We start from the raw sequence: 26089 nt of genomic DNA on the forward strand, positions 1-26089 counted from the left end.
ATTGTACATAGTTCTACATAAAATAATTCCATGTATTTGTACAAACTTATTTAAAATGGTATGCAGTCTAACATTTATATATCTTGAGAAAACAAACAGCATATTTTATTGGACATGTCCTGGGATAGCATGAAATCATTTAGCTGACATGGTAGAAGATGAGTAAGAGAAATGCCTCTTACTTTACTATGGAAACATTCCCAACTGCTTAAGATGATATGTAATCATACAACTAGGCAGGAAGACCTGTGAAATATGGATCCTGTCTTGCAAGATGTGGTTACCATTGCCCACTGATGTTTGTCCATTATTTGAACTTGTTCTTGGAGAAAATATTGCACTCAGTTATGTTAATGCTTAATTTGTGAAGACTAGAGTGAAAAACAATTTGAGCTGCATATAAACTATGTAGATACTGCCTAGATTTTTCAGATGACTTTTTTATTTGAAAAGTTAATCTTTTTAGAGAGATTAACTTTTATTCTCAAAATCATTCCAGAGTTAATTTTTCTTTTTTCCTTTTCTTTTTTGTTTTCCTATTTAACAGATGCCTGATGATGACAAATCAGATATAAATAAGGAAGAAGAAACAGAGTGCAGCCCAATTCAAATAACTGCAGAAAGAAGACGCAGCTTGTGGTATAAAAGTCGCTACACAACCGATGAAAGAAAAGTAAAGTCTAAGGGAATCAATTCATCTGTTTTGTACTCCTTAACCCTTTTAGCAAGGACTGAGTATGCAGATTCACTTCTAGTCTGGAGACAATTGCTGAACTAGCCTGGTAGAACTCCAACAGCCTAGTTATAAGGCTTTATATAATATTAATTTATGTTTGGGATTATCAGCAGTAACTTTAACCATGCATTTGTCCATCATTGAGTAGTTATGTTGCTATTGTACAGTATTCAGAATAAAATTACACTCCACCCTATATAGTTTGATACAAATTTTCAGATATTACTAAGCATGCAGTGGTTTTGAAGGTAAAACCTATCATTCTTAAGATTTATATTATATTATTATTGCATCCTCTCTCTTTCTAAACTAATAAATTATTCTTGCTTTGCTTTTGCAGCTTCTGTCATTGACTCAGGATGAACACAAGCCATCTGATGTTAGTACATAGTTTCAAAATTGCAGTCAATTTGCACAATAAATTTGGTTCTGTTTAGAGTTAGACAATTTCTGATAGATTTCTTTATGTAGGGATAGAAGGATTTGGTTGAACAGAAACTGATCCAAATTAACAGTGTTCAGTCAGTTTAGAGGTCTGGTTTCCTGCCATTGTCTTCCCAATCTAGAATGCCTTTCTAACCAAGCCAACCCACCACAGTTTTAGTGTCTCCTTTTGGTAGCAGTTTCTGCCTGCATAGGACTAACAAAATTACATCTGTCCAGCCAACAGTCACCTTGCCTTTCAATAAAATTTCTAATACCAAAGAATGTACAGGTAGTCCTCGTTTAGCAACTGCCTCGTTTAGTGACTCTTCACAGATATGACAGTGATGAAAAAGTAACTTTATTACCAATCCTCACATTTACAACCTTTGCAGGTTTGCAGAGCAAAGGAAAGCTGAAGTAAGATCATAAGTACAGTCACAGCTTCAGTTAGTGACCACTTGGCTTAACAACCGAGTTGCCAGTCCCAATTGTGGTTGCTAAGTGAGGACTACCTGTATAGTCTTTGCATAGACCATGTAGACTTTTCCCTTGTCTCTAAGCATGCATAGTGAATGGACTGAGGGCTAGTGGGATCTGCTCTTGTCTGAGTATTGAAATGCAGATTTGCCATGATCATTCATACTGTATGTCAACTCAATGGCAGTGTTCTGTATGCTCAGGAATACTGTAACACAGATCACAGTCACTTGGAGTCTTTCCTAACAACATGTATTTCCTAATGTGCATTGCACTGAGACAGAGTCTTTTGCCACATGTTATTCAAGTATTTATAATTAAGAGATCTAGAGTCTTCTGGAAAAACAGCACTCACCTCCACAATCTACTTAAAAGAATCTAATTATCCTATTCTGCAAATAAAATATTTATCGAAGTATGGTTCTAATATAAAAATAGTTCTTCATAATCCACATTTTAAAATTTTTATTATTTCATTTATTTTTTTATTTATTAAGATAATGTAATAATTGCAGTCTTATGAAAATGTAAATGCAGCCCTGTTGGAGAAGATTTAAAAAATATGTATTCCAGCATCCTGTTTCCTTAAAGTAGTCAGATGTGTATGGAAGACTAACAGGCAGGACATTATGGTAATAATGATATGTATTTGGAACTATTGTGATACTGGGGGTGATATAGAGGGCATAAAGAATGGCCTTGAAGGACAATGGGAAGACCCATCACCAAGGCAATGATCAGACCCTAAGTCTATTCCAAGAAACTTACTTGAGAAAATGCTTCAGACAGGCCCCTCCTTAATTCACACAAGGATAAAGCTGTTTTGGACCTATATGACATTGGTTCCTTAGTCTGGTCTACTCTCTAAAGCTGATAGGTATATTATAACTATTATTATGTACCATAACACAGAAGAAAATGTATACCAATTGCTGTTGACATTCTGGACAAATAACTCTTTTTTTTTTTAAGTTCATGAGCAGAATTACTTGAAAATAGAGTTCATTAAATTCAGTTGAATGTACTTCCATATAAGTGTTCTTTAAAAAGCCATTGATTTGGATGTTAAATGTTTGTATATGTACTGTATGCAAACATTGTTTGATCATCTGAATGTCTGAATGTGTCACATTTTATATTTAATGTGTATGGCTGGGAAAGAAAGTTGAAGCAGCATTAATATTTACATTAAGAAAAGTAATAGAAGTGATTGCTTTAACATGCTGCCTGTTTTCAAAGGATTCCTCTGATCCTCATTCAACAGATCCTGCTTGTGACAGTGAATGGTACACCTGTTGATTATCAAAGCATACACCCTTTGCGCCCTATAGAGAATGGACCTGCCAAGACAGATCTGTACTCAAGACCACAATACAAATGGGATCCCTCAGTTAATGACCTAGGTAGTCATAATAGCTTGAGAATGAACAGTTGTGTGGTTTAATTTTTTAGGTATATATTCATCCACTTTTTCCATTTTACCAAGGGAGGACAACGTATCATCCTATAAATCACCTATATCATCCATTTTAGGAGCTTTCATCCCAATCCATAGCTTCCTATGGTGTCTGCAATTAATCTGGGGGCTGTTGGGAAGTGTATCTTGCTGGAGAAGTTACAATAATGATAGTGTGCACTCTCCATGGGCTGCCTGTAAGCTGATTGGCAGAATACTGAGAGCGTAGCAAAAAAAAAAAAGCAGTGAACATTTGTCTAATTACAATGGGAACCCAGTGATCTAGGTTTCCTAGAAGGGAGAAGTCATGTGACTTTCCTGGTGTCCAACAGCCTTGCTTATGTTACACAGATCTGATTATGTATCCACAGCCCCCAGGTCATCATTATGCAAGAAATGCTTGTCCATTCCTGCCATATACTGTCTTTTTTATTATAACTTTCAATGATCAGATTACCTAAATTAGTATCTGAATCTCTATCACACACAAATTATTTGCAATTCATACAATTCTTTTTATTTCTCAGAAAAGAAAGAAGAGGAGGAAGAGGAAGGGGAGGAGGAGGAAGAAGAAGATGAAGAAGAAAATACAGAGCAAGAAAAAAAATCCAAAGTTCATGCAATGGTCACAGTTTTCCATTTTATCATGAAACAGAGTTATGTCTGTGCTTTGATTGCCATGATGGTAGGTTATGTGATCTATTGGCTATTGGTCCAACTTGAAATGGAGACAATGTTGTGGTCCAGGACGCATTTTATCAGTGATGTTGTTTAAATCTGTTTTTTCTCACCTGTTATCGCTGCAAGTTTGCTTGAATTAATGAAAAAGTGTCTTCACCTTACACTGTGATCTTGAAACTTGAAATCTTTATAGCACAAGATCATGGACTTGAGCTTGGGATAATATATTGTATTTTATGTGGTTTACAAATGTTATCTACTCAGCTTCTGCTTAGTGCTAGACTAGTAAAGAATGCATTAAAATGCATTAGTAAACTCACAGATACAATGTTTATGCTGTTATTTTTATTGTTTTAACAATGACTTTGGGTATTGTTCTTATCTCTTACATATCTTTAGGTAGCAGGACCTCACAAACTTTGTGTGGGTGACAAAGCTAATGGGTACTGGTCTGCTCCGTGTGCTACTATGAGACAGAATTTTGTAGAATTTTCATCTGTTATGGTGGAGCAAGCATGCTAATGTAATGCTTGGCTTCCACTGCTAAGCTTTCCATGTGGCTTTCATTTGACTTCTCCTGCAAGTGAGAAGCTACATTTAGTTCACTTAATGTTAAACGATCAGCAGGCTAGTTATGCCTGGATTGGATGGCAAACTGGCTTAAAACCTGTACTTAAAATGTGTACTTGAATGGATTCTTATGAAGTTGGAAGTTGGTAGCAGCAGGAGCCAAAAGATTTGGTCCTGGATCCTATGTTCTTTAGTGTTTTTATCAATGATTGGATGAAGAGGTGGAAGGAATGCTTATCAAATTTGCATCTTCTAATACCCTATAAGATAGACATAAATTTTTAAATGGGCGGAAAGTAACCAAATTAAATTTAAACAAACATCAAATGCACAAGTAGTGCATAAGGGATATTTGGCTTGGAAATAATACTTGTGAAAAAGAATTTGGAATGGTAGTTGATTGCAAACTGAACACCAGCCAACACTGTGATATGACTGCAAACAATTTAGGGAAATCAGGGAATGAGAGAAATCATGCAGGGATCTGTTTTTTCTTCTGTGTAATAAAGTAACATGTTTTGTCTATGTGCATATTGCATGTGCGCATGCACACACACACACTTCTATTTCCATCTTGCATTGGATCTGTATGTGTTTGTGTGTATGTCTACCAAGAAGCACAGGGTGAGTGGTATATGCTCCACTGTGGATCCATGACCAGGACTAAGAAGGGAGAGAAGATCAGAACAGAACAGTCATTAGCATTTGTATTGGGGCTTTTTTTCTGAAATATTTTTCTCTGAAGCCCTCAGCCATACGCAACCCATTTTTGAACTTGATCTTTCTTGTGCTGGCTTCTTGCATCAAGCCAAATATGATCCTGTTCTGTTCAGTTTTTGGAGCATTATCCTGCTGATACAGGGGACAGACACACAGAGTCTTGATCTCATTTACATAGTTTCTTTCCACTGGGTAGCAAAGAATAAGGCAAATGCAACAGGAACATCATTTCCAAATCATCCACTTTATTCTGCTTTGGTCACAATAAAGGTATAAAGTCAAAAGAAGAATTCAGAAAACTGGAACAAGTTCAGAATATCGGCAGTTTAGGATAATCAACCAAATCAATGAATCAGTAAACTAAGTTAAGTCCTTAGAGATTAAAAGAACTGAGTTTGTCTAGCATTGACTGGGGATCCCACCACACTCTCTCAATACCTGAACTGATGTCACCTAGATAAAGGTCAAAAACTGTTCTCTCTCATTTCAGACTGAAGGACAAGTTTCAGGAAGGGCATTTCCTGAAACATGTTGAATGTAGACCATTCGTAGCAGTCAAAGCAGTGGAATCAATGGCCGACAGATGTGATGGGCTTCCATTCACTGGAAGTAATTCAAGTACAGAGTAGAGGGCCATCTGTTTGGAAATCTTTAGTTTGTATTACTACTCTGAGCAGGGGGAGGAGCCAAGATGGCAACAAACTAGCAGCTCCTGAAATAAGCTCCCAGCTTGTGGCTGCTCTGAGCAAAGCTCTAGACTTATGGCCTAAACAGCCCCTTCCAATTCTATGATTCTAAAGTTCAAATCTATTGTTTGAGTGTTGAACTGAGGAAATTATATTCATTTCTTTTTCTTTCCTTCAAGGCCTGGAGTATTACTTACCATAGTTGGTTAACATTTGTATTATTGATATGGTCTTGCATACTCTGGATGCTTCGTGACAGAAGGAAATATGCAATGATAAGTTCACCTTTCATGGTGGTTTATGGAAACTTATTATTAACGTTACAATATATATGGAGTTTTGAGCTGAATGATAATGAACTTCGTCAAGTTTCTGGATTTCTAGAACGAAAAGCTCCTCCTGAATTAGCATCAAAGGTAATAATTATACACACAGAAACTTATTTGGTCAGCCTATAGGATACTCATTTCATAAGGTTCATGCATTTATGTTAATAGTAAAAACTTCTAAAGAAGATTTTTCAAAAGTACAACAAGAAAACTATGATTAGTATCTGAAAATATATGCCTAAAATACTTTGAATTCTCATATTTGACTGTAGCAAATAGCTTTCTGGTATTTAAGGAATAGCTTTAGGAATACAAGTAAGTTATTTGGGCCCATTAATTTTTTTTTCCTGGATGAAAAATAATTTTCTTCATAGATTTCTAAAATAATTTATAGTTATTGTTGCTGTTTCCTCTGCCTTGCCCTAGTGAATTCTAGTCCCTTTACTCTCTGCTGGCTACTCCTTAATTAATAATTAAAGTTAAAATGAACAAAAATATATTATCATCTCCCAAAGATAGCATTAGTGCTTTTAAAGCCAGTTAAATGTTCCAGATATTCTGTTGGATATGTCTGAAATGAATTTCTCTCAAATGATTTATCTGCTTTAGAATCTAGCCAACAATTTTGTCATTAATTAGGTGTTTTATAAAATGTCCTATCTAAACTTTGTGGCTATCATAAAAAAATTATATTGTGTATAAAAAAGAAATATGCATATGCCATAATAATAGAGGAATGACTTCTAGATACTGTAAACAGGATAAAATACACTCTGGATTTAAACAGTCTTTCCTTCATTAGAAACAAGCTTATAAATTGATCATAATTCTGGATCATAATTCTGTCTATTATGTTTTTCAAAATGTGCTTATTTTAAAAAATATAAGCATAAGCTGCTTTGTAGAAAAGATTGTTCTCCTGGGAGATTTTGAAGCAGAAGTATAGCAGATATCCTGTGTAAGCATTAAAACAGAAAAGGGAGCAACATAAGAAATCAAAGCCAGTCAATCATAATAATTACCTGTGTGTGTGTGTGTGTATCTTGGCAAGGAGAGAACTGCTCTGTCCTTGAAGAAACCAGGTGATCCTCTTAATTAGTATTAGTCAGCATCACTATAACTGACTGTTACTTAGATCTACAAGATTTTGAATGCTAATTAAAGGGGAGTGGATTGACATCAGTGATTAGTGATTAGTTTATATATAAAGCAAGTATTCCTATCATGAAAAATTACTTTGGAAGAAAATAGCCTGTTCAGTCTCCTTTAATTATTTATTTAATCTATTTCTATCATTCATTCCTCTGTCAAGGCATCTTGATACTGTGTACATGAAATCGCCATAAAATCCAATAATGAATGGGGGGGGGGGAATGTTAAAATAAAAGCTTTGAGTTAATAATATTTTTTAAAATGAGGGAAGAAAAAGCAAAAAAAAAAAAAAACCAAAAACCCACATGTGTAAAGGCGAATATTTAGCCAATGCCTAAATTTGTAATTGGCTTAATTTATAAAATTCCAGAGAAGGTAGTCTGCAAGTCAAGGCACAGTAGGAATAAAAAACCTCTTTGGTTCTAATGATCATCCAGGTCTGTCCATTGTGTATGATGGCATTTCCCAACTTTTTGCCTTCCTGATACATTAGAACTGGCTAACGTGTTTTTGACATTTGTAATCGAATATACATTTGGGGAACAAGTTATGTCATATAAATATGATATGTATTTATGTATAGCTATGATGAAAAGCTAGGGATACTCCTTGAGGACATTAATAATGTCTACAACATGGCTTAATTCAGGGTCAAGACTTTGTTTGCTGATGTCTGGAAGATGTTTGGCAACATCATTCAATTTATCCTAAGTGTGCTATCACCGTACTGTGGGTCATGGAAATTCAATAACGTATTCAATAGTCTGTCTCCTCTTTGGTTTCAATTTCTGCTGACAGATACTTTTTGCGATTACTTTTTGGCTGCTGCTGAGACAACACCTCACTGAGCGGAAGTCTTTGCAATTAAATGAAACTGTTTTGTCAGAGGTCAAAATTGGAGAGGAAGAGAGTGAAGAAAAAGGTGAATACATATTTCAACTCAATATGCAAAATAGCCTCATGATATTGATGTCCATAGAGCTAGGAAATACTTCTGCTAGGATTCAACAGTATAAATATGTGTAGGTCAAGCAGATAAGGGAAAAATGAAGAATTAACTCTCAGTTTTAATTTTACTCTGCTTCTGATTTTTCTCAATCAATTCAGTTTTTTATATTAGCTTGCCAATAAAAAAAAAAAACTGGCATTAAAATTTGTATCCAGATTTTCAAGATGTGACCCAAAGGATCTATTCCTCAGTTCTCTTTTCTTATTTTATCTTTTCCTATTAAATTATGTATTCATGCATGTGTATAATAATTTTTATTTTCTTTATTAAATGTACTACATAGTTGACTAATGTGATGTCTCTGTGTTTTACAGTATGACAGTATAGTGTATCAGCCGATGTGACCAATGCAGTTGCACTTTTTATGAATAATTGTAACACTATAAAATAAGTTAATTGATGACATACGTTCTAGACAAAATTACATTTTACATTTACAGAGGAGGAATCCCAAAAAGAGGAAGAGGAAGAAGAAGAAGAATCTCCCAAAGATGAAGAGGAATCCTCAAAAGAAGAAGAGAGGGAATTAGAGGAGGAGGAAGAAGAAGAGGATGTAGTGAAAGTCCTAGGAAATATGGTGATGGCGATGTTTGTTAAATACTGGATTTATGTCTGTGGAGGAATGTTCTTCTTTGTCAGCTTTGAGGGAAAAATTGTCATGTACAAAATCATCTATATGATGCTCTTCTTGTTTTGTGTAGTCCTGTATCAGGTAAGTACTAAAAATTCTAGTTTTCTACATTTTTATTATTCTGAACATTTGTAACCAACATATATCTTTGGACTTGTGTTATAGAAATTCTAGCTATATATAATTGAGCTTAACCTATAATTTACTATAATAATAACAATAACAACAACAACAACAAATGCATATAAGGCCAGAATTGAGAAGACAGCAACAAACAGCAAATGCCGCCTCTGCAAAGAAGCTGAAGAAACAGTGGACCACCTAGTCAGCTGCTGCAAGAAGATTGCACAGACTAACTACAAACAATGGCATGACAAAGTAGCAAAAATGGGGCATTGGAATATCTGCAAGAAACACCATTTTGCCTGCAAGCAAGAACTGATGGGACCACAAAACAGACAAAGTAATAGAAAATAAAAAAGCTAAAGTGCTTTGGGACTTTAGAATTCAAACAGGCAAGCACTTGCCACACAACACCCCAGACTTGACAATTGTTGATAAGAAAGTCAAAAAAGTCTGGATAGTGGACATTGCAATACCCAGAGACAGCAGAAGAGAAGAGAAAGAACTGGACAAAATCACAAAATATAAAGACCCACAAATAGAAATAGAAAAACTATGACAAAAGAAAGCAAAGATAGTACCAATGGTAATAGGCGCCTTAGGTGAATCCCAAAACATCTGGAGCTCCACTTGAACACCATCAGCATTGATAAAATCACCATCAGTCAATTGCAAAAGGCAGCTTTACTTGGAACAGCTTACATCCTGCGATGATACCTTTAACATCAAACAACAACATCTGCCTATCCCGGGCTCTTAGGAGGACTTGATAGGTGGATAAAAATGCCAAATCCAGTCTAAATATTTGGCTGACTGTGCAACCAACCATAATATTATTATGATTATATCCTGCGACGATACCTTTAGCACCATCAAAGAACAACAACTGCCTATCCAGGTCCTTGGGAAGGACTCAATAGAAGGATAAAAATGCCAAAATCCAGTCTAAACATCTGGCTGATGGTGCGACCAACAACAACAACAATAATTCTATTTCTATTTGCAGGGCTTTGTATTTTGTGATTTTCTCCAGTTCTTTCTCTTCTAATACCTGGAGACAGCAGAATAGAAGAGAAAGAACTGGAGAAAATCACAAAATACAAAGATCTGCAAATAGAAATAGAACAATTGTGGCAAAAGAAAGCAAAGATAGTACCAATAGTAATAGGCACCTTGGGTGCAATCCCAAAATATCTGGAGTACCACTTGAAGATCATTGACATTGACAAAATCATCAGTCAATTGCAAAAGACAGCTTTACTTGGAACAGCTTACATCCTGCGATGATACCTTTAACACCATCAAACAACAACATCTGCCTATCCGAGGTCCTTGGGAAGGACTCAATAGGTGGATAAAAATGCCAAATCCAGTCTAAACATCTGGCTGACTGTACGACCAACAGTAATAATGGGTTAGAAATAAGGTGTCCCAGAGTGTAGACAGAATATAATGTATTCCACAATTAGATGATTCTTCAGAACTTGTGTCTTCAGAACTATCAATGTTATAGTATGGGAATGTAATACATTTTTTTTAGTATGATAAAATTCAGCATCTTTTCAACTCTATAGATTCAACTTGTGCCACTTTCCAGTCATTATTGGCCTATTAGGCATCTTTTCTTATGAAGATGCAAAGCCTACAGTTTGCCAGACACTTCCAAATGAATGCTTCCTGCTGGGTTAGCAGAAGGCATGAGGGAGAGAAGGGACAAAGGGCAAGTAATGGCACTGGTGATGAAGCTATTATTACTGTTCATGGTTTATTATTTGCATCAGCTCTCAAGACGCAAGTTTGTAACTGTGTCATAGGTATGATGACATCATCACACATGTTGCCGTTTTGTCATCACCAGAGTTTGCTATGGATGCTAGTTGTTATGTGTGTTCTTCTGATTACATGAAGATAAACCATGTATGTTTGTTACTGATTTGATCCTCTGCTAGCTGCTAGTCTTAATTATTTTTCAGCAAAGGTAGTTTTGAAAGGTACAAATAATAATCATGTATTAGGAAACGTGTAAGTGAATTGACTAGAAGAAATATATTCCTAAAAGTTTAGCTATATGTTTTCTGTTTACAGCAGTTAAAACAATTTGATCTATTAGCAGTTTCTTTGTTCTTCCTCTTTTAGAAATTGTCTTGTCTAGGCTCTGTCTTTGGTTTTATCTATAAGTATCTGCCAGTATGTTCAGGAAGTTATATATGGATGTGTGTATGTATGATGTGTGAAATACAGAGAGCAAGAACTCATTTAAAATTATAGTATCAGCTTAAATAGATAAAATAATTAACAACCAATTAAAATCTGACTCTCTCATGAAGCCAGTTGATGAAAAATATATGGAAAGTTGCGCAACATTGTAGTTCACCATTTTGGAGTCAGCCTAATCTCTGGCAGCCTTCATAGCCTTCAATAAGCTATAGTTAAGTTTCTTGAGATATTGCTATTGCTTTTCTGTATAATACATAATGCTGTAGTAAGAACACTGCCATTCTGTTTCTTTAACTTTTTACTTTTTATTAAATATGCCCTTTTTACAAAGCATAAGAAGCTGTTAGATTAAAAATGACTTAAAAGATCAAATTAATAAATCCTGTATACATAATATAAAACCATAAAAAATAAAACAAAGGTGAGTCAATCAAAATCAAGATAAATTCTTGACTGGGTGAGGGGAGTGGGGGAACAGAAAGAGAACAAGCTCTACCAGCAACAATTAAGATCAGTTTAATGCAACTTGGTATGTAAATGTATCAGTGGGCTTAGAAGAATTTCTGAAATGGTGATGACTGAATGATGATGAATAACTGCAAATAATGAAAATTATCTAAGACCCAATTTCTTATTCCCCAGGTCCACTATGAATGGTGGCGCCGAATTCTGAAATACTTTTGGATGTCAGTTGTGGTTTACACTATGTTAGTGCTTGTTTTCATCTATACCTATCAGTTTAAAGCATTCCCTGACTTGTGGAAAAACATGACAAACATGAATGATGATCAGTGAGTATTGGTTACTCCATCTTTTAATTCAATTTATTTGGATCATGTATTTTGAGACACTAATATCAATCTAGATACCTTATGTCTTGGAACTGATCACGTTCAGGAATCTTAATGAAGTATTTTCAGGATTACAAATGAAAACCTGTTCCTTTAGGAGAACCAAATATTGAGCTTCTCTTTTGAAAATCATTTACCATACATTGTCCTATCTCTTCAACTTTAATCAACACATTTATTTATTTTTTCATGTACCTTTAGTTTTAATTCATTCCCTTCAGAACTCAAGTATGGAAGCATAGGGAGGCCAAATCAGTACTTATTCTTGTATGACTGGCTACGATATAACATTTAAACATTCTATTATTAATTAGTGCTTTAGATGGAAAATAGTTAAAGTTGTTTTCGTTCTAGAAAACATTCCAAAATAAATGGGAGAAATTAATTGATGACAGCATTGTTTTCAGTGGTCAAAGCTGCCGGCTCAGTTGTGTTAGATCAAACCTACACACGACATGATCTTTCTGCTTTCATCAAAATAATAAAAGTAGTGTGGCACACTTGTGCCACAAGCTCCACCCTTGAAATTGATGCCATGATGTAAGTTCAAAAGCAGCAGGGTTTGTGTCACAATAATGTGACGCTGTTTTTGACATTCTCCCCCTTACCTTCTCCTTCAGATGCTGCTGAATTCACACATTAAAAACTATTGCAGTACATCCTTGATCAAATTCCATGCTTTTACTTCTGTAGTTGATCATTTCTTCCATCTCTCTCATTCTGTAGTCAAGCACATTGGAAAATAAATGCTAATCAGCATCCAGCAGTGTAAGATTTGGTTTCTCAATAGATTGTATCATAATATGGAAAACTTTTCAAGTGAATTTGTCAAAACCATACCTTTTACTTTGAATATATTTTTCTTAGTGTTCCTTAGTTCCATTAGATGATTGTTGAATTACCTCCCTATATTCTATATTTTGCAACAATATGCCAGGATGGTAACTTTATGCTACAAAGTTTCAGATTAATCAGTTTCATATTAATCAGGACTTCTCATGTGTATATTAAAAGCAGTTGACTTTTTACCTAGATAGTGAACACTTTCAGAACTGTTTGCTCTGAACTGTAATATTCATTTGCTACTAAAGAACTTATACAAATTCATACATACCACTCTAGCATCTACTAAGTGACTATTACATAGTATATTATTAGTACAGATTATTATTAGTAGTAGTAGTAGTAGTAGTAGTAGTAGTAGTAGTAGTATAGATTATTATTTTGGCATCTCAGTTGCCTCTGCATCCATTCTCAGTTTGCCACTATAGTTTGTTGCAAAGCAAAAAGAAGTTTTCCACTCATGAATTTCTGTTTTGGGGCTAGAGATCACAGTTTTTCTTGACAAAGCTCTTTAGCTTTGAAAGAATATTTCTCAGTCGGCCTTTGTTCACCTTCAAGTGAATTTTGATAGCTGCACAAAAGAAAATGATGGAGAAGAAATTTATCAGTCTTATAAACTTAAACTAATCCCAAAGTTTCACAGCATTGCTTGATTCAGAGGGTTTTGCTCAGATTGTATCTGCGGTCAAAGTATCATTCAATAAGCAGCCTGTCCATTTTGCTCAACAAGACAGCTACCTTATTTTTATGTTCTTGAAACAGTAGGCAACAATCTTTTTATCTTCCTAGGACTTTTAATATGTTGTAAGTCTAATATTATTTTAGGTCTTTGAATTTAATTCATCTGCTGTCTTTTAGACATTATTTCAGTTACGTTCATCTGGTTCTGTTTTTACATGTTACCTCATATTAGGATTCTTAATTCTTTTTTTTACAATGTACCAGACTAATACGGGATAAATTAAATGAATATTAACTTTTGGGGGGTTTTGTTTCCTGCCATGCAGTACAGCTACATTTAGATTTTTAGGTTAAGGAATAAATAAAGATAAGAAATTTCACAACTATTTTCACATATATATATTTGTATTAAAGTGTATATATATATATAGAAAAACTAATACAAAACTAATAAAGCTACAAACAAGAAGAAGAAGAAAGAAAGAAAGAAAGAAAGAAAGAAAGAAAGAAAGAAAGAAAGAAAGAAAGAAAGAAAGAAAGAAAGATGACTTCCCCCTTCCTCCAAACAATATGCAATAACAGTAATTTAACACTTTCTCTAATATTACTAAAAAAAAGGCCCTCTTCATCCCCTTTCTCATTCCTAAACAATAACTGAATTATCAAAAATATTCAACAATCAAATCAGCAAAAGCATTAAGAGTGCCAGTAATAATAAACTATATATTTTAAGCTTAAACAAATAGGTCTATTTTGCATTTTATCTTCTAATTTTTTTCTGAAATGTAAAACCTAAAAGATATCTCCCCTTAAGCATACACAAGGCCAATAATAATCACATATGTATTTTAAACTAAACCAAATAAATCACTTTTACAGGTATAAATCATCATCTTACAGTCCTGGTCAGAAAAGTACTCTCTATTCCCTCTGATCTTCAAAGTTCAGTCTTATCTGGTGTTTATTTTCAGAAACAAAACTTTCGCAGGGGACAGATTTTCTTGCAATTAAATCCAAATTCACATACTGTATTTTTTTAAGCATTTAAAACAATCCTTTAAAAATCTGTTTCCGATCGAGCTAGCCTCTTAACTGTACCCACTCAACATTCTTAATTCCCTTTCACTGTTTCCAAACGTTAAAATATTTCTTTTTGATCTTTAAACTTACTTTAGTCTTCTTTCTTCCAGGATAGTAGGAAATTCTCCTGGTGTACAGCAACTTGCCTTTCAGGAGGTTTTTAATTGCCAAATAAATCACAAACAGGCAGTTTGATCTTTTAATTAACGAGGAAGTAATGCAAATCTAGTGTCCTTTTGAAAACCCTGCACCATGTCTTGGGCTCGATGTTTTTCCCTTGACTCCCAAAGGGTTCTACCCACTAGAAATTGCTAGACTGCAATCTCTTCACAGGGTTTCTCTGTAAAACATACCTGGGGGTGTTCCTGTCAATCTCCTTTATTTGGAGATGATTCCGAACAGCTGAACTGATGCCAGCTCCTCTAATTGCCGTGGGCATCGGCTCCTCAAAAAAACAGAGCCGTGTTCAATCAGCCATTTCTTCCCTGGAAGTCGTCAATTCACAACTATTTCTAGAAGCATTTTTTGCAAGTCTTTTCTGAATCTCATAGGGATGTCTACTACTACTTTTCTGTTTTTGTAATTTTCAAAATTGTTTAGTATTTGTAAAAACAAAAATGTTTTAACTTTTACTTGTGCTTTCTGACAAGTCTAAAAGATTGTGAAGATTATTTACGAGTTAGGAAATACAGCTATAACTTATATTATTTTATGTTTCAGGCTAAAGGATCTTGGTTTAGAGCAGTTTTCTACCGCAGAATTATTCACTCGCATTTTTATCCCAACCTCCTTTCTGTTGGTATGCATATTGCACTTGCATTACTTCCATGACCATTTCCTCCAACTCACAGATTTAAAAGCCATAATCAGCAAGCAAGACAATGCCATTTACAGGTAAACAAAACAGATATTTTTTTCTTATTTTCCTTTTCCTCAAGGCTTGGATTGTGTTGTTGGTTGGTTGGTTGGTTGGTTGAACTTTCTCTACCATCTTATAGTCAAGTAACTCTGGATTTTGAAGAAAAAGAGTGTAAGATGGCCTGTTCTCAGTGATTGAATAATAAATACTACTTAGAAATCCCATGATCTATAAACCTTTTCTGCAACCACAAAAATGCCATTTTTGGTCTGAACTCTTTATATGTGGTTTTCCCAGTACCAAACAGAATGTAGTGAGATTTATTCCCTACCAAGTATATTCAGGGTTGCTGCATTACTACTAATTTGGGAAGGAGCTGTAGGAACTCTGTTGTATGTATGTCCATTAACATTTTTTTCTTTTTTAAATTTTTATTATTTTAGTTAAATATTTTACTTAACAAGTTTTGCAGAAATAAATAAAAATTAAAAAAAGAGCAATGCATGAAAAACTACAAAAACAAAACATTTTTTGTTGCTTTTTTTTGTTTTTATTCTGCTATTTGTGTGTTTGCCCACCATTTACAAGAAATATTCCCAGCTTCTTCCCTAAAGTCAAAACAGATCATGTTGATGCTTATTAGCAATATGGTTCCCCTGTGGGGAGAAGAAAATGTCATAACTCTCTGGTTTGGAAACCTTTGTAAAATTAAGCTATCAGGGATAAGGATATAACAAAAGATTCACTGCTCTGTTCTTATCTGATTCTATGTAGGATTGCTCTGTAAGAACAAAAACTGATTTAGAGAATTCAAAAATAGTTACTTTCATAGAAGTGAAACAAAGCCAGAATAATATGCTATTTGCAAATTTCCACCCCAAGAGAATTAAGAATAACTGAATCAAAACCTAATGAAGGACTGATAAGAATATATGCTTTCCCACCCCCCAAAAAAGTGATGTAATCTATAAGAGATCGCTATGTTTTGGGAGTTAAAGAACAAAAACAAATAATGTATATGAAAAATTAGCAAATGTGAATCAATTAATGTATTTGTATCTCCAATCTCTTATACATTTTACATACATCATAATGTAAACTCCACTCCTTAAGTACTTGAATATAGATGTTGTGATGCAAATACACAAGGATAGGTCTTGCAGTATGACATCATGATGCACATGTCATCATTTTGATGTCAGCATTGTTAGACAGATAGCTTATTTTTTTTCATTTATTTTTCTTTTCTTCGCAAATGGTATAGACAATTACTTGAAATTTTAAACATTCAAATGTGAAAGAAATCAAAACTGATCACCCAAGGAGGTGGCTTTGAGTGCTTAATTTTTAAAATCAGGGTAGTCACTATCTGTTTTTGCAACTATATTTGTTGAACTGAATTGAGGAAGTTCTTTCTTCTGACAAGCTTTTCATCTTTAGTGGCAACATGGCTGAAAGTATAATTGAGTTCTCTCTCTCTGTGTGGAATATCTGTAACTATTGTATTTAGCTGGTGCACATGAATGAGAATTCCATTCAGTTTCTTTTATTTATATATCTACTTTTATATATTTTGGTCAATTCAAGGCGGCAAACATGCCTAATACTCCTGCCTCCTATGTTCCCCACAACAACCCTGTGAGTTGGGCTGGGCTGAGAGAGACTGAGAGAGGCGGACTGGCCCAAAATCACCTAGACGGCTTTCATGCCTAAGGGATGCCTAGAACTCACAATCTCCTAGGCCAGCACATTAACCACTATATCACACTGGCTCTCATATATGTATATGTGTGTATGTATATATGTATATTATTTTATTTTTTAAATTTTATTTACTAACTTTCACATTTAATAAATGGGAACAGAAAAACAAGCCAAATAAGGGAGACAACAAAATGGAACCATTCATCTATTTTCCTCCTTCTAGTTCCTGGCAATGTAATGAAGCCATGGGCAAATAGAAACTTACAGGTTCTTCTTTCTGTAGGAGTTGTGATGTTCTTTCAGTGTTCATGCTATATCACTGCAGCTATTTTCCTTGTGTGCTACCTGAGAAAAATAGCTAACTATCTTCAATCCTGTTTAACACTATTCTTTTCTTTCTCTTTCTCTTACTAATTTTTCTGCTGCCACCTTATGCATTCTCACTCTTTCATCTGTCACCAAAGCCATGCCAAAGTCAATGGTCGTGTTTATCTAATAATAAATAGGTGGGTATTTTAATTATTCTTTTCTTTTTTTACTTAAAGATTTAGTGTTTACTTTGTTGTACATTCAGTCTTTAAAATAAAAACAATAAGGCTGTATATGATACTCAGAGAACATACTCAGATATACAATTTCCCAGTAGTACAATCCTATTGTTAATACAGTGGAATCTTGTCTACTTTTAAAAGCTAAGAATATTCAGATTCATTTTAAAGCTGCTCAGAATTTAATAAATGCTCAGCTACTTTAATTTAGTTAGACATGAAGGTTTCCTCAGGAAACATCCTGATACCGATATATTGTAATGCACGTGCACACATTTGTGTATGTAAATTAGTTAGGTTTTAATATTATTTAAATCAAATACATTCTAAGTGTTTGGTGTTCAGGTATTTTGGCTCCAATGTATGTCTATTGATATCTATCATTTAAGAGGGCTTCCTTTTGCTTTAATTGAAGCTTTAAAAAAAATGAGTTGCAATTGTTATATTAAATTTTGTTTTGTTCTCTACTGGATGTTAACAATGATGTAAGTTGGGATATAATAGTAAATAGTAAGTTGGGCTATATAAATTAGCAAAGGAAACATGAAGACACTAACAAATTAAAATAATTTTTAAAAATAGATTCCAGAATAGGGATGTCTTCAGGCTGTAGTCAGAAAAGTCAAGATGGTGCCCACAGTGCTGCACAATGAACACAACCCAATGCATATAAGAAAACAGACCTTTAGTCACTCCATTGTAGCTACCATCTTGAAGTTTTTGACCATACCATGTGGACACCCCTGATCCAGAACAAAGAAAGACATTATGAATGCCTTATTACTTACCATGTTAGATAACCACAGTGTGACTGTCATGGTAGATCAAGCAATAATCCAGAGGTTAGCAAGTAGAAAAGAACTTAAGTGAAGCAAATAATCCCAGGCTGTGTTCTATGAAGCTACAGTTGAGGACATCCAGAAAGTAACACATAAAGGCATCCAAGAACAACTGGGGTAGGCTAGGAGAATGGCTGAGTCTAATATGTGAATCATCAAATATTGGGTTCTTGGTGTTCTCTGAGTTTGATTATTTTCCTGCAGATGTTTCATTATCAGGCTAGATAACATCATTAGTGCATAGGAGAGTCAAGTTTGTTGGGTGATTATTTATAGTATCTTGCCCTGCTAAGGAAACTGTTGACATTCTAGACCAAGCCAAATCCAAAAATCCTAGGAAATTTCTGGAAGCTTGGCATTCAGACAAATCAGCCATTCATAGACACATAGAGAGAAACCCCATCTATGTAGTATTTAAAAGATACAACCAAAAGTCAAGGAAGGAAACAAACAGCCCAGAGCACAACCTCCCTAGCCAGCAACACCCAGATAAGCAGAAAATAGCACCAGATAAACAACCAAGGAAGAAACAATATGCTAATCAAGCAGTCATCAAGGAAGAAACCAGACCTCAATCAAGGCTGGCAGGGCAAGCTACCATGTACAAACAGCCAGAAAACTCCACTCCCATGCACTGATGATCTTGCTTAGCCTGGCAATGAAATGTCTGCAGGAAAACAATCAAGCTCAGAGAACACTAAGAACTCATAGTTCGATGTCAGTCTGTCTGTCTGTCTGTCTGTCTGTCTATTCTCTGTCAGATATTATTGTAATGCTGTTCTGCTCTTATTTAAGTCTTGTTTACTTCAGTCTCAATCCATTGCAGTGACTGTTCCAGGCACTAGGGTTATTTGAGAACAAATATTTATTCCTGAATAGACTTGTTACTCTTCAATGCCTCCCCCTGTAATTGAACATTCTCTTTCTGTTTTTTGCTTCTGTGTCACATCTTTCTGTGTCTGCATTCTCAGGGATTCTGCACAGTATAATATTGATCAGGGATGGCTGGCTGCTATGACCCTAATGTTGGCAATGATGATTGTGGCTTCTTGTTAATGACTGTTGTGTTTGGGCCTCTAATGGAGCACTCTTCTGGCTGGCTTATTATGATACCTCTTTTTATTCAGTGTGGTTGAGGCTGTGCAGCTTCACGGGATAGTGAGAATGCACCTTGCAGTCAGATCACTACAAGCTGTCTGGATTCTAGTGGAAAACATCTGGCCAAGAAATAGAGCACTGCAAGGGAAATAATTCATGCTCTGGTTCAATTCAGATGCACCTTATATAGCTCATACACACATTCTTTCCTGCTCATTCACTGTACCATGTTAAGCACTGCTAGCCATTTTAAAAAAAAAGTTTATATAGTTTTTCATCATGTTTTATATTCCAAGATTCAGGAGTTAGATGATGAGGAATGTAATTATGATTTTTATTATTACAGAACAGGCTATGTTACATCCTTTATTGGTAGAACAGAAATATAAACCTAGAGAAAAAGGTTGTTTATAAGATATTTGCTTTCTTAAATTATTTTGATTCTTCTTCAAATGTTTAATATATTGTATTCAAAATATAACTAACTTGGCTGCAAGATTACAACAAAAAGTATGTCAAACTTACACTAGAAATAGAGAACACTTTTAGGAGGACTATTCAGTTATGTGCCAAATAAAACTTCTAAGTTACTTCTTCTTATACAAGTTTTTGAAAAGACAAAGTGTGTTGCAGTTGCTGCTTTCCTCTTCATTGATTGATCAGCAGGACTTTTTTTTAAAAAAAGTTCCCAGTTAAGCCAAAGTGTTTCTTTCCAGTGGTTCCCCACTTTATACTGAATATTGTTAACTTGCTTATACTCTGATATTTAGTCCATAATTTTTCTTGATTTATTTCTTGGACTAATAAGAAGCACATTCCAGTTTGTGCACATAATGAATAATTTGGGCATGCTCCTAGATGTCTGAATTGTAAAGAACTTGAAAGGTGACTTTTATAAAGTCTGATTTCTCCCTCTTCTCTACCATGACCCACCAGCGTTAAAGAAGGGAACTAGTATATAAATCTGGAGGATCATGAAACAGTTGCCCAGGCTGGCTCTACCTTATTATGAAAATTAACTTGGACAGATCTAGTCCATTCTAAAGTAAGATGTGTGGGCTTCACTAACTTCTGTGTGAAAAAAGTAGTGTTTTCACTACCATAGGCAATGAGCAAGCTGTATAAGTAATCATTCAATTATTTAGATATTGGTGGAGTCACCTGAATAGAATAAGCTGAAAACCAAATAAAATCTTGTTTTGTATCTATACACAAATGCATTTATCAATGTAAGATAAGGTTATTTATGTTTAAATTAAAGTGAGACGCTTGATCTCAGACATAAAGCTTCACTTACTTCTCTGAGCCATAATAGTGGATTAATCTGTTTTGAAGAACAAAGTATAATTCCATTATAAATTTGGCAATATTCATGCTTCAGTAACCTTTTGGAAATGATTTTCCCTATCAGAAGATATTATTTTTATAACACACATTTTTTGCATTCTGAATTCATGAGCAATGATGCAGTAATACAGAGAAACATCATTTTAATGGACCAACTAGGGGGAGCAAGTGTCCATTATTCAGAAATGTCCATTAAATAAGAAATTCTATCATGGCAGCAGTTTTTATCATTCGGGTAATTTCTACATATTACATTATTTCAATCAATTTTTGTTGTTTGCTTCATAAAATAATCACACAAATGATGTACATTGTACAGACATTTGATCCATCACATCAGAAGTCCAGTGTTTCAACACCCTTAAATTAAGTTTCACTTACTGTTTTCCTATAGCACCTCACGGGTTAGGAACTATTAAGACATTTTTTATACTCTCAAGAGTATACTCTCTTAAGACATTTTTTATACTCTCAGGAGTATACTCTCTTAAGACATTTTTTATACTCTCAAGAGAGTATCTTTCAGTACAACATAAAGTTTAAAAATGAAGAATTGGCAAAGAAAAATATCTAACCTAGATAAGCATATGCCACTTAGGGTCTGGAGGAAGAAGTCAGGCAGATAGATGAAGCTTATGCTGACAGATAAGGAATTTGTTTCTACTCATTAAGTAAGAGCAGCAGGCCCTTCAAAATTCTGAGAAAGGCAAGGGAAGAGATAGCTCATTCGAAAAGTATTGGTTGTTAACTCAGTTAAAACAGAAAACAGATTATTCAAGGGCATCATTCTGGCCTAATGCCACCTTCTCTATTGTTTGTTCATTGTCTTATGCTGGAATACCATCAGCTGTGGTGAGCAGATATGACACTGAAACCAGGATACTGGATTTTATTAAGGTCAAACTTCAGCCATTAAGTGGACTGACTTCAGGATTATCAGGGTTTCAAAATTTGGGGTGTGGGAGGAGGATTGGTTGCTACAGTTAGGTTCAGAGTAGGAACTGATGTGAAATTCAGTGGTTACTGGTACTGTTTCACTTTGACTCATTCAAGTCAACATTGACAAGATGGTTATGATTAAAAATGAGCATCATAAACATTGGTTAGAATTAGTAATAACAGTAGTTGTATAAGACATTATGCTGGATCAGTATCAGATCTTTTGCATAATACTTTCATTACTATGTTCTGGTTTAATTTATATCTGATACATCTGATAATAAGATATTTGCATCATATTGGTGAAGTAAACATTGTATTTATCACATTATGGCTATGATTCTTCATTACATAGAAAGAAGTAACAATGAAATCAGTTATTTCAATATAATAGGACGTCAAAGTATAGCTTTTGGGAACATTAACAGTATCAATAGTGAAAAAAAGAACACCAAAGTAACTGAGGATCCTTCGTAAAATTATGTTCTAGATCATAATTATTTCACTCTTGTTTTTTTATAATGCACTTAAAGAACTACAACAGATGGCCCATTTTTATGACCAAAACATTCATGTAGAGTATCCATTCCCTCTGGATGTTCATTTGGATATTTTGAGCCAAGAACCATTGATATTTACTTATATATTTATTTATTTATTAGCCAGCCAACAATTGGTTGACTCTCAAGATCTCCATTCCTATACATCACACATAAGCATCCAGGTCTTTAGCACTGTCTTCTCTGAAAGAGTTTTGAGAATTTAGTGGCCAGCTAGTTAATCTCTGCATATTTATTAATGTACTATCCAATTATTTGCCTGACTCTGCATGCGCTATGATGTAATGGTATGTTTATTCCACTGATGCACTCCAGTCCTTTCAAGAATTTGTAGTGCTTAGTTGTCCAGCAAGTCTTGTATGGAGATGTGGGATGCAGAATTAAACATAGGCAAACATATTTAATGTTAGACAGATTTATATTAGTGCTGAACCTGAAGCTTCATGCTTCAGTCCCAACATTGTTTTGCAAAGAGAAACTAATGCTGCATCCTGAGAGTTTTGCTTATCACATGTAAATAAAAGTGAAATCTTTTTCTGAGTTTCATATAACCCTGATACTGTACAATCTGATTTCAAAGGAGCAAAGACAAATAATATAACTTAATAAAACAATATCAAAATTCTAGAATATATATTTTAATTTCACTTCCATTTTTTACACCAAAATAAACAGTGTACATTGAATCTTGAATATGCTGAAATTAGCTACGAAATTCTTGAAAACATAACTGGAATAATATGGATAACTCTTAGTATGTTAGATACTAACCTTCCAAAAGTATTCATAGAATTTTTGCTTTTCTGTGCTTATCCTAAATTTGGAAAATATGCCAAGAAATCTAAAAAAATCAACCTATGTTTTTATAAATATAAATATATATTTAGAATATGATTTCTGTAAATTGAGAGGATTCATACTTGTGAAATATAAGAAAGAATAATTAAAAATTCTGGAACTGTACTTTTGCTTTTGCTGTGAGCAAAAGCATTCTATTAAGGCTAAGACAGTATGTTCTTGAAAGCTGCCACAGATGGATAATGCTAATGAGTCGTATAGCATGATGTCTTATCTCTGATCTTCCTCTTCTCATTTCCTTTTTTTCTTTCTGTTTCAATTATTTTGAGCAGCATCAAGAAAAAATTACCAATCCATCAAAATGAGTAAGTCCCCACGTGAAGTCATGAAATGCTTGCTGTTACATGTCATTTCATGCTTCTACAACTTAAACTTTGACCATTTTTTCCCCTTTGTGGGGAAATGTCAAGTTTAGGTGACAATATCACTGATTACTGATGTGAATAACTAGCATCAAAATGACAAATGATTGCTACTATGGTGTGATCCGTGTGGCATTTTCATTTTTTGAACAGTGTGTGACTCATGTATTCATGCATTTCCAGTTTGTTTTAATTTATAAAATCAGAAGATTTAGTGTTTTCAGAATTACAGCTGCTTAGTTTGTTGACATGCCCATTTCTGTACCAATAGACTGGTGCACCAAGATGGAAGCTTGCCTGATATCACAATGATGAATGTGAATGACAACATTGAACAAGAAGAGGAAAAGATGCTGCAAGATCAAGAAAAAATGCTGCAGGAAGAAAATGTAGTGGAAAGAAGAGAAAGTGAAGATGAAGTAGAGGACAATGAAAAAAAGGAGGAAGAATTGGATGAAGAAGATGAAGGTGAAGAAGATGAGGATGAGGATGAATCGGAGGCAGAAGAAATATCAGGTAGACTTGTGGATGGATCATCAATTTTATTTTACCATTTAGATGATTAGTCTGGAATAAGTGTAGATATTTCTCACAGCATTTTATATCCTTATCAAATTTTCTTTAAAAAAGTATTTAATTAGTTATTTGATTTGGTGGTCAGGAATCCCTCAACTGTCTGTGTAATGACTTAATACTAAGGATGTTCTCTAAATCATTTATAACACATTTATAGCAAGGATGTATTATGTGCAGGATTGGTCATAGGTACTCAAGTAAACCTTACACTGACAATAATGTACATAAAATAACATTACATGTTAAGTAGGTGGTTTGCCATTATATTCAGTAGTGAATCAATGCAGATAATCAAGTGCATGTATTGGATTGGGATTATATTAGAGTGTGGAGCGATGATATAAGGGTTACAGAAATGAGAAAATGTACAGTAGTACACCTACATTGTTAACAGTGACCGTGAACTAAAGAAGTGGTTTTGTTTTATCAGTCTGCGTGTGTGTGTGTGATGTTGCATTGATTAGCTCTTCATTGTTTTGGGAATAAATTACATTTGGTGAGAGAAATGGCCTGGCTTCAGTGGAATCATCTCACATTTAGTGTCAAATAAAAATAAAAAGTTCACCTGTTTTGGAAAAGGCAATATTTTCTACTAATCCAAGGATGCAACAATATTTGTTACTATGACAGAGATTTTGTGATACCTTACACTGGTTTACAATAATATTTTGTACTGTTAATATTATAGTAGTAAATTCATTAGTAAATATAAAGTTATTTTATATTTTATATTCCATATATAAAATAGAAGGTAGGTTTGTTTTCTTTCTTAGCTTATATTTTTAGTTTGCTTTTTAATTTTTAAACTTTTTTCTTTAAAATTAAAGGTTGTCTTCTTAATTGTATAAGCATAAAATAAATAAAATCCAAAAATAAAAAAGTTTAGTTGATATAAATACCTTTTATTTTATTCTTTTTACTTTGAGGAGGAAATAACATATAGTTTAGTTACATGTATATTTCCAGCTGAAAATAACAATAGCTTTCTTTTTCACAGCAGAGGAAAAGTGTTTCATTGTGTCTTATTTGTCTTTTAGATTTAAGAAACAAATGGCATTTGGTAATTGACCGCCTAACTGTACTTTTCCTGAAATTCCTGGAATGCTTTCATAAATTTCAAGTTTTTGTATGGTGGCTTTTGGAACTACACATTATCAAAATTGTGTCGTCGTATATTATATGGGTAACAGTAAAAGAGGCAAGTAAATAATGGATGCTCCCCACTTTATCTTGCAGTGTCAGTATTACAATAGAATACAAATCACTTTATCTACTTGAACATATGAATCTGAGGATTTGCATGGCCCATCTGGGATTGAAGCTTCCCGGTAAAATAAAGTTGCCAGCGTGAAGGAGTGCCCTTTAAAAATATGTAACTGAAAATGCGTTCTCTACTACTTGCATAGTTTAACAATGCATTCCTTTTGAGTTTGAAATTGAAAACAAATGAATTTGTTTTTATTATTATTTATGCATTTAGCTTTTAAATTTGGATCCTTCCTTACTACAAAAGGTATGAAATGTAATGCTTATCCATGAAAGAAGCCCTTGTAAATTAAGTCAGATCTCAAAACGTAAATATCACAGTAAAAAGTATGCATTGTAAAATTTGTACTGTATATTTTGAAGATTTTTTGTGCGTTAACTTTTTTGTTACCCTTTTTGTTAGTTTTGTTAAGTAATTATCCATTCATTTATTGTTTTAGTGCACCCCTCACCATTCTTTCCAGT

General features: G+C 34.1%; 1 protein-coding gene across 4 annotated transcripts in view; it reads left to right on the forward strand.

Moving 5' to 3' along the window:
* Nucleotides 1-26089, forward strand: part of PIEZO2 (piezo type mechanosensitive ion channel component 2) — a 234520-nt gene that overhangs the window by 163126 nt on the left and 45305 nt on the right. For 3 of the 4 annotated variants that reach the window (XM_088130643.1, XM_088130640.1, XM_088130642.1), the window contains exons 9-19: nucleotides 548-673; nucleotides 1077-1115; nucleotides 2904-3042; nucleotides 3623-3780; nucleotides 5932-6168; nucleotides 8032-8155; nucleotides 8683-8954; nucleotides 11856-12004; nucleotides 15389-15562; nucleotides 24054-24298; nucleotides 25396-25556. In XM_088130643.1, the coding sequence (XP_087986769.1) occupies nucleotides 548-673; nucleotides 1077-1115; nucleotides 2904-3042; nucleotides 3623-3780; nucleotides 5932-6168; nucleotides 8032-8155; nucleotides 8683-8954; nucleotides 11856-12004; nucleotides 15389-15562; nucleotides 24054-24298; nucleotides 25396-25556 (1824 nt within the window). The remainder of the gene's footprint in view (nucleotides 1-547; nucleotides 674-1076; nucleotides 1116-2903; nucleotides 3043-3622; nucleotides 3781-5931; nucleotides 6169-8031; nucleotides 8156-8682; nucleotides 8955-11855; nucleotides 12005-15388; nucleotides 15563-24053; nucleotides 24299-25395; nucleotides 25557-26089) is intronic. The other variant, XM_088130641.1, reaches the window with a different exon arrangement.

The sequence above is a fragment of the Python bivittatus genome, unplaced genomic scaffold (assembly GCF_059951505.1).
Source record: "Python bivittatus isolate LINGU-HERP-01145 unplaced genomic scaffold, Pbiv_v1 ctg000840_np1212, whole genome shotgun sequence".
Classification (NCBI taxonomy): Eukaryota; Metazoa; Chordata; class Lepidosauria; order Squamata; family Pythonidae; genus Python; species Python bivittatus.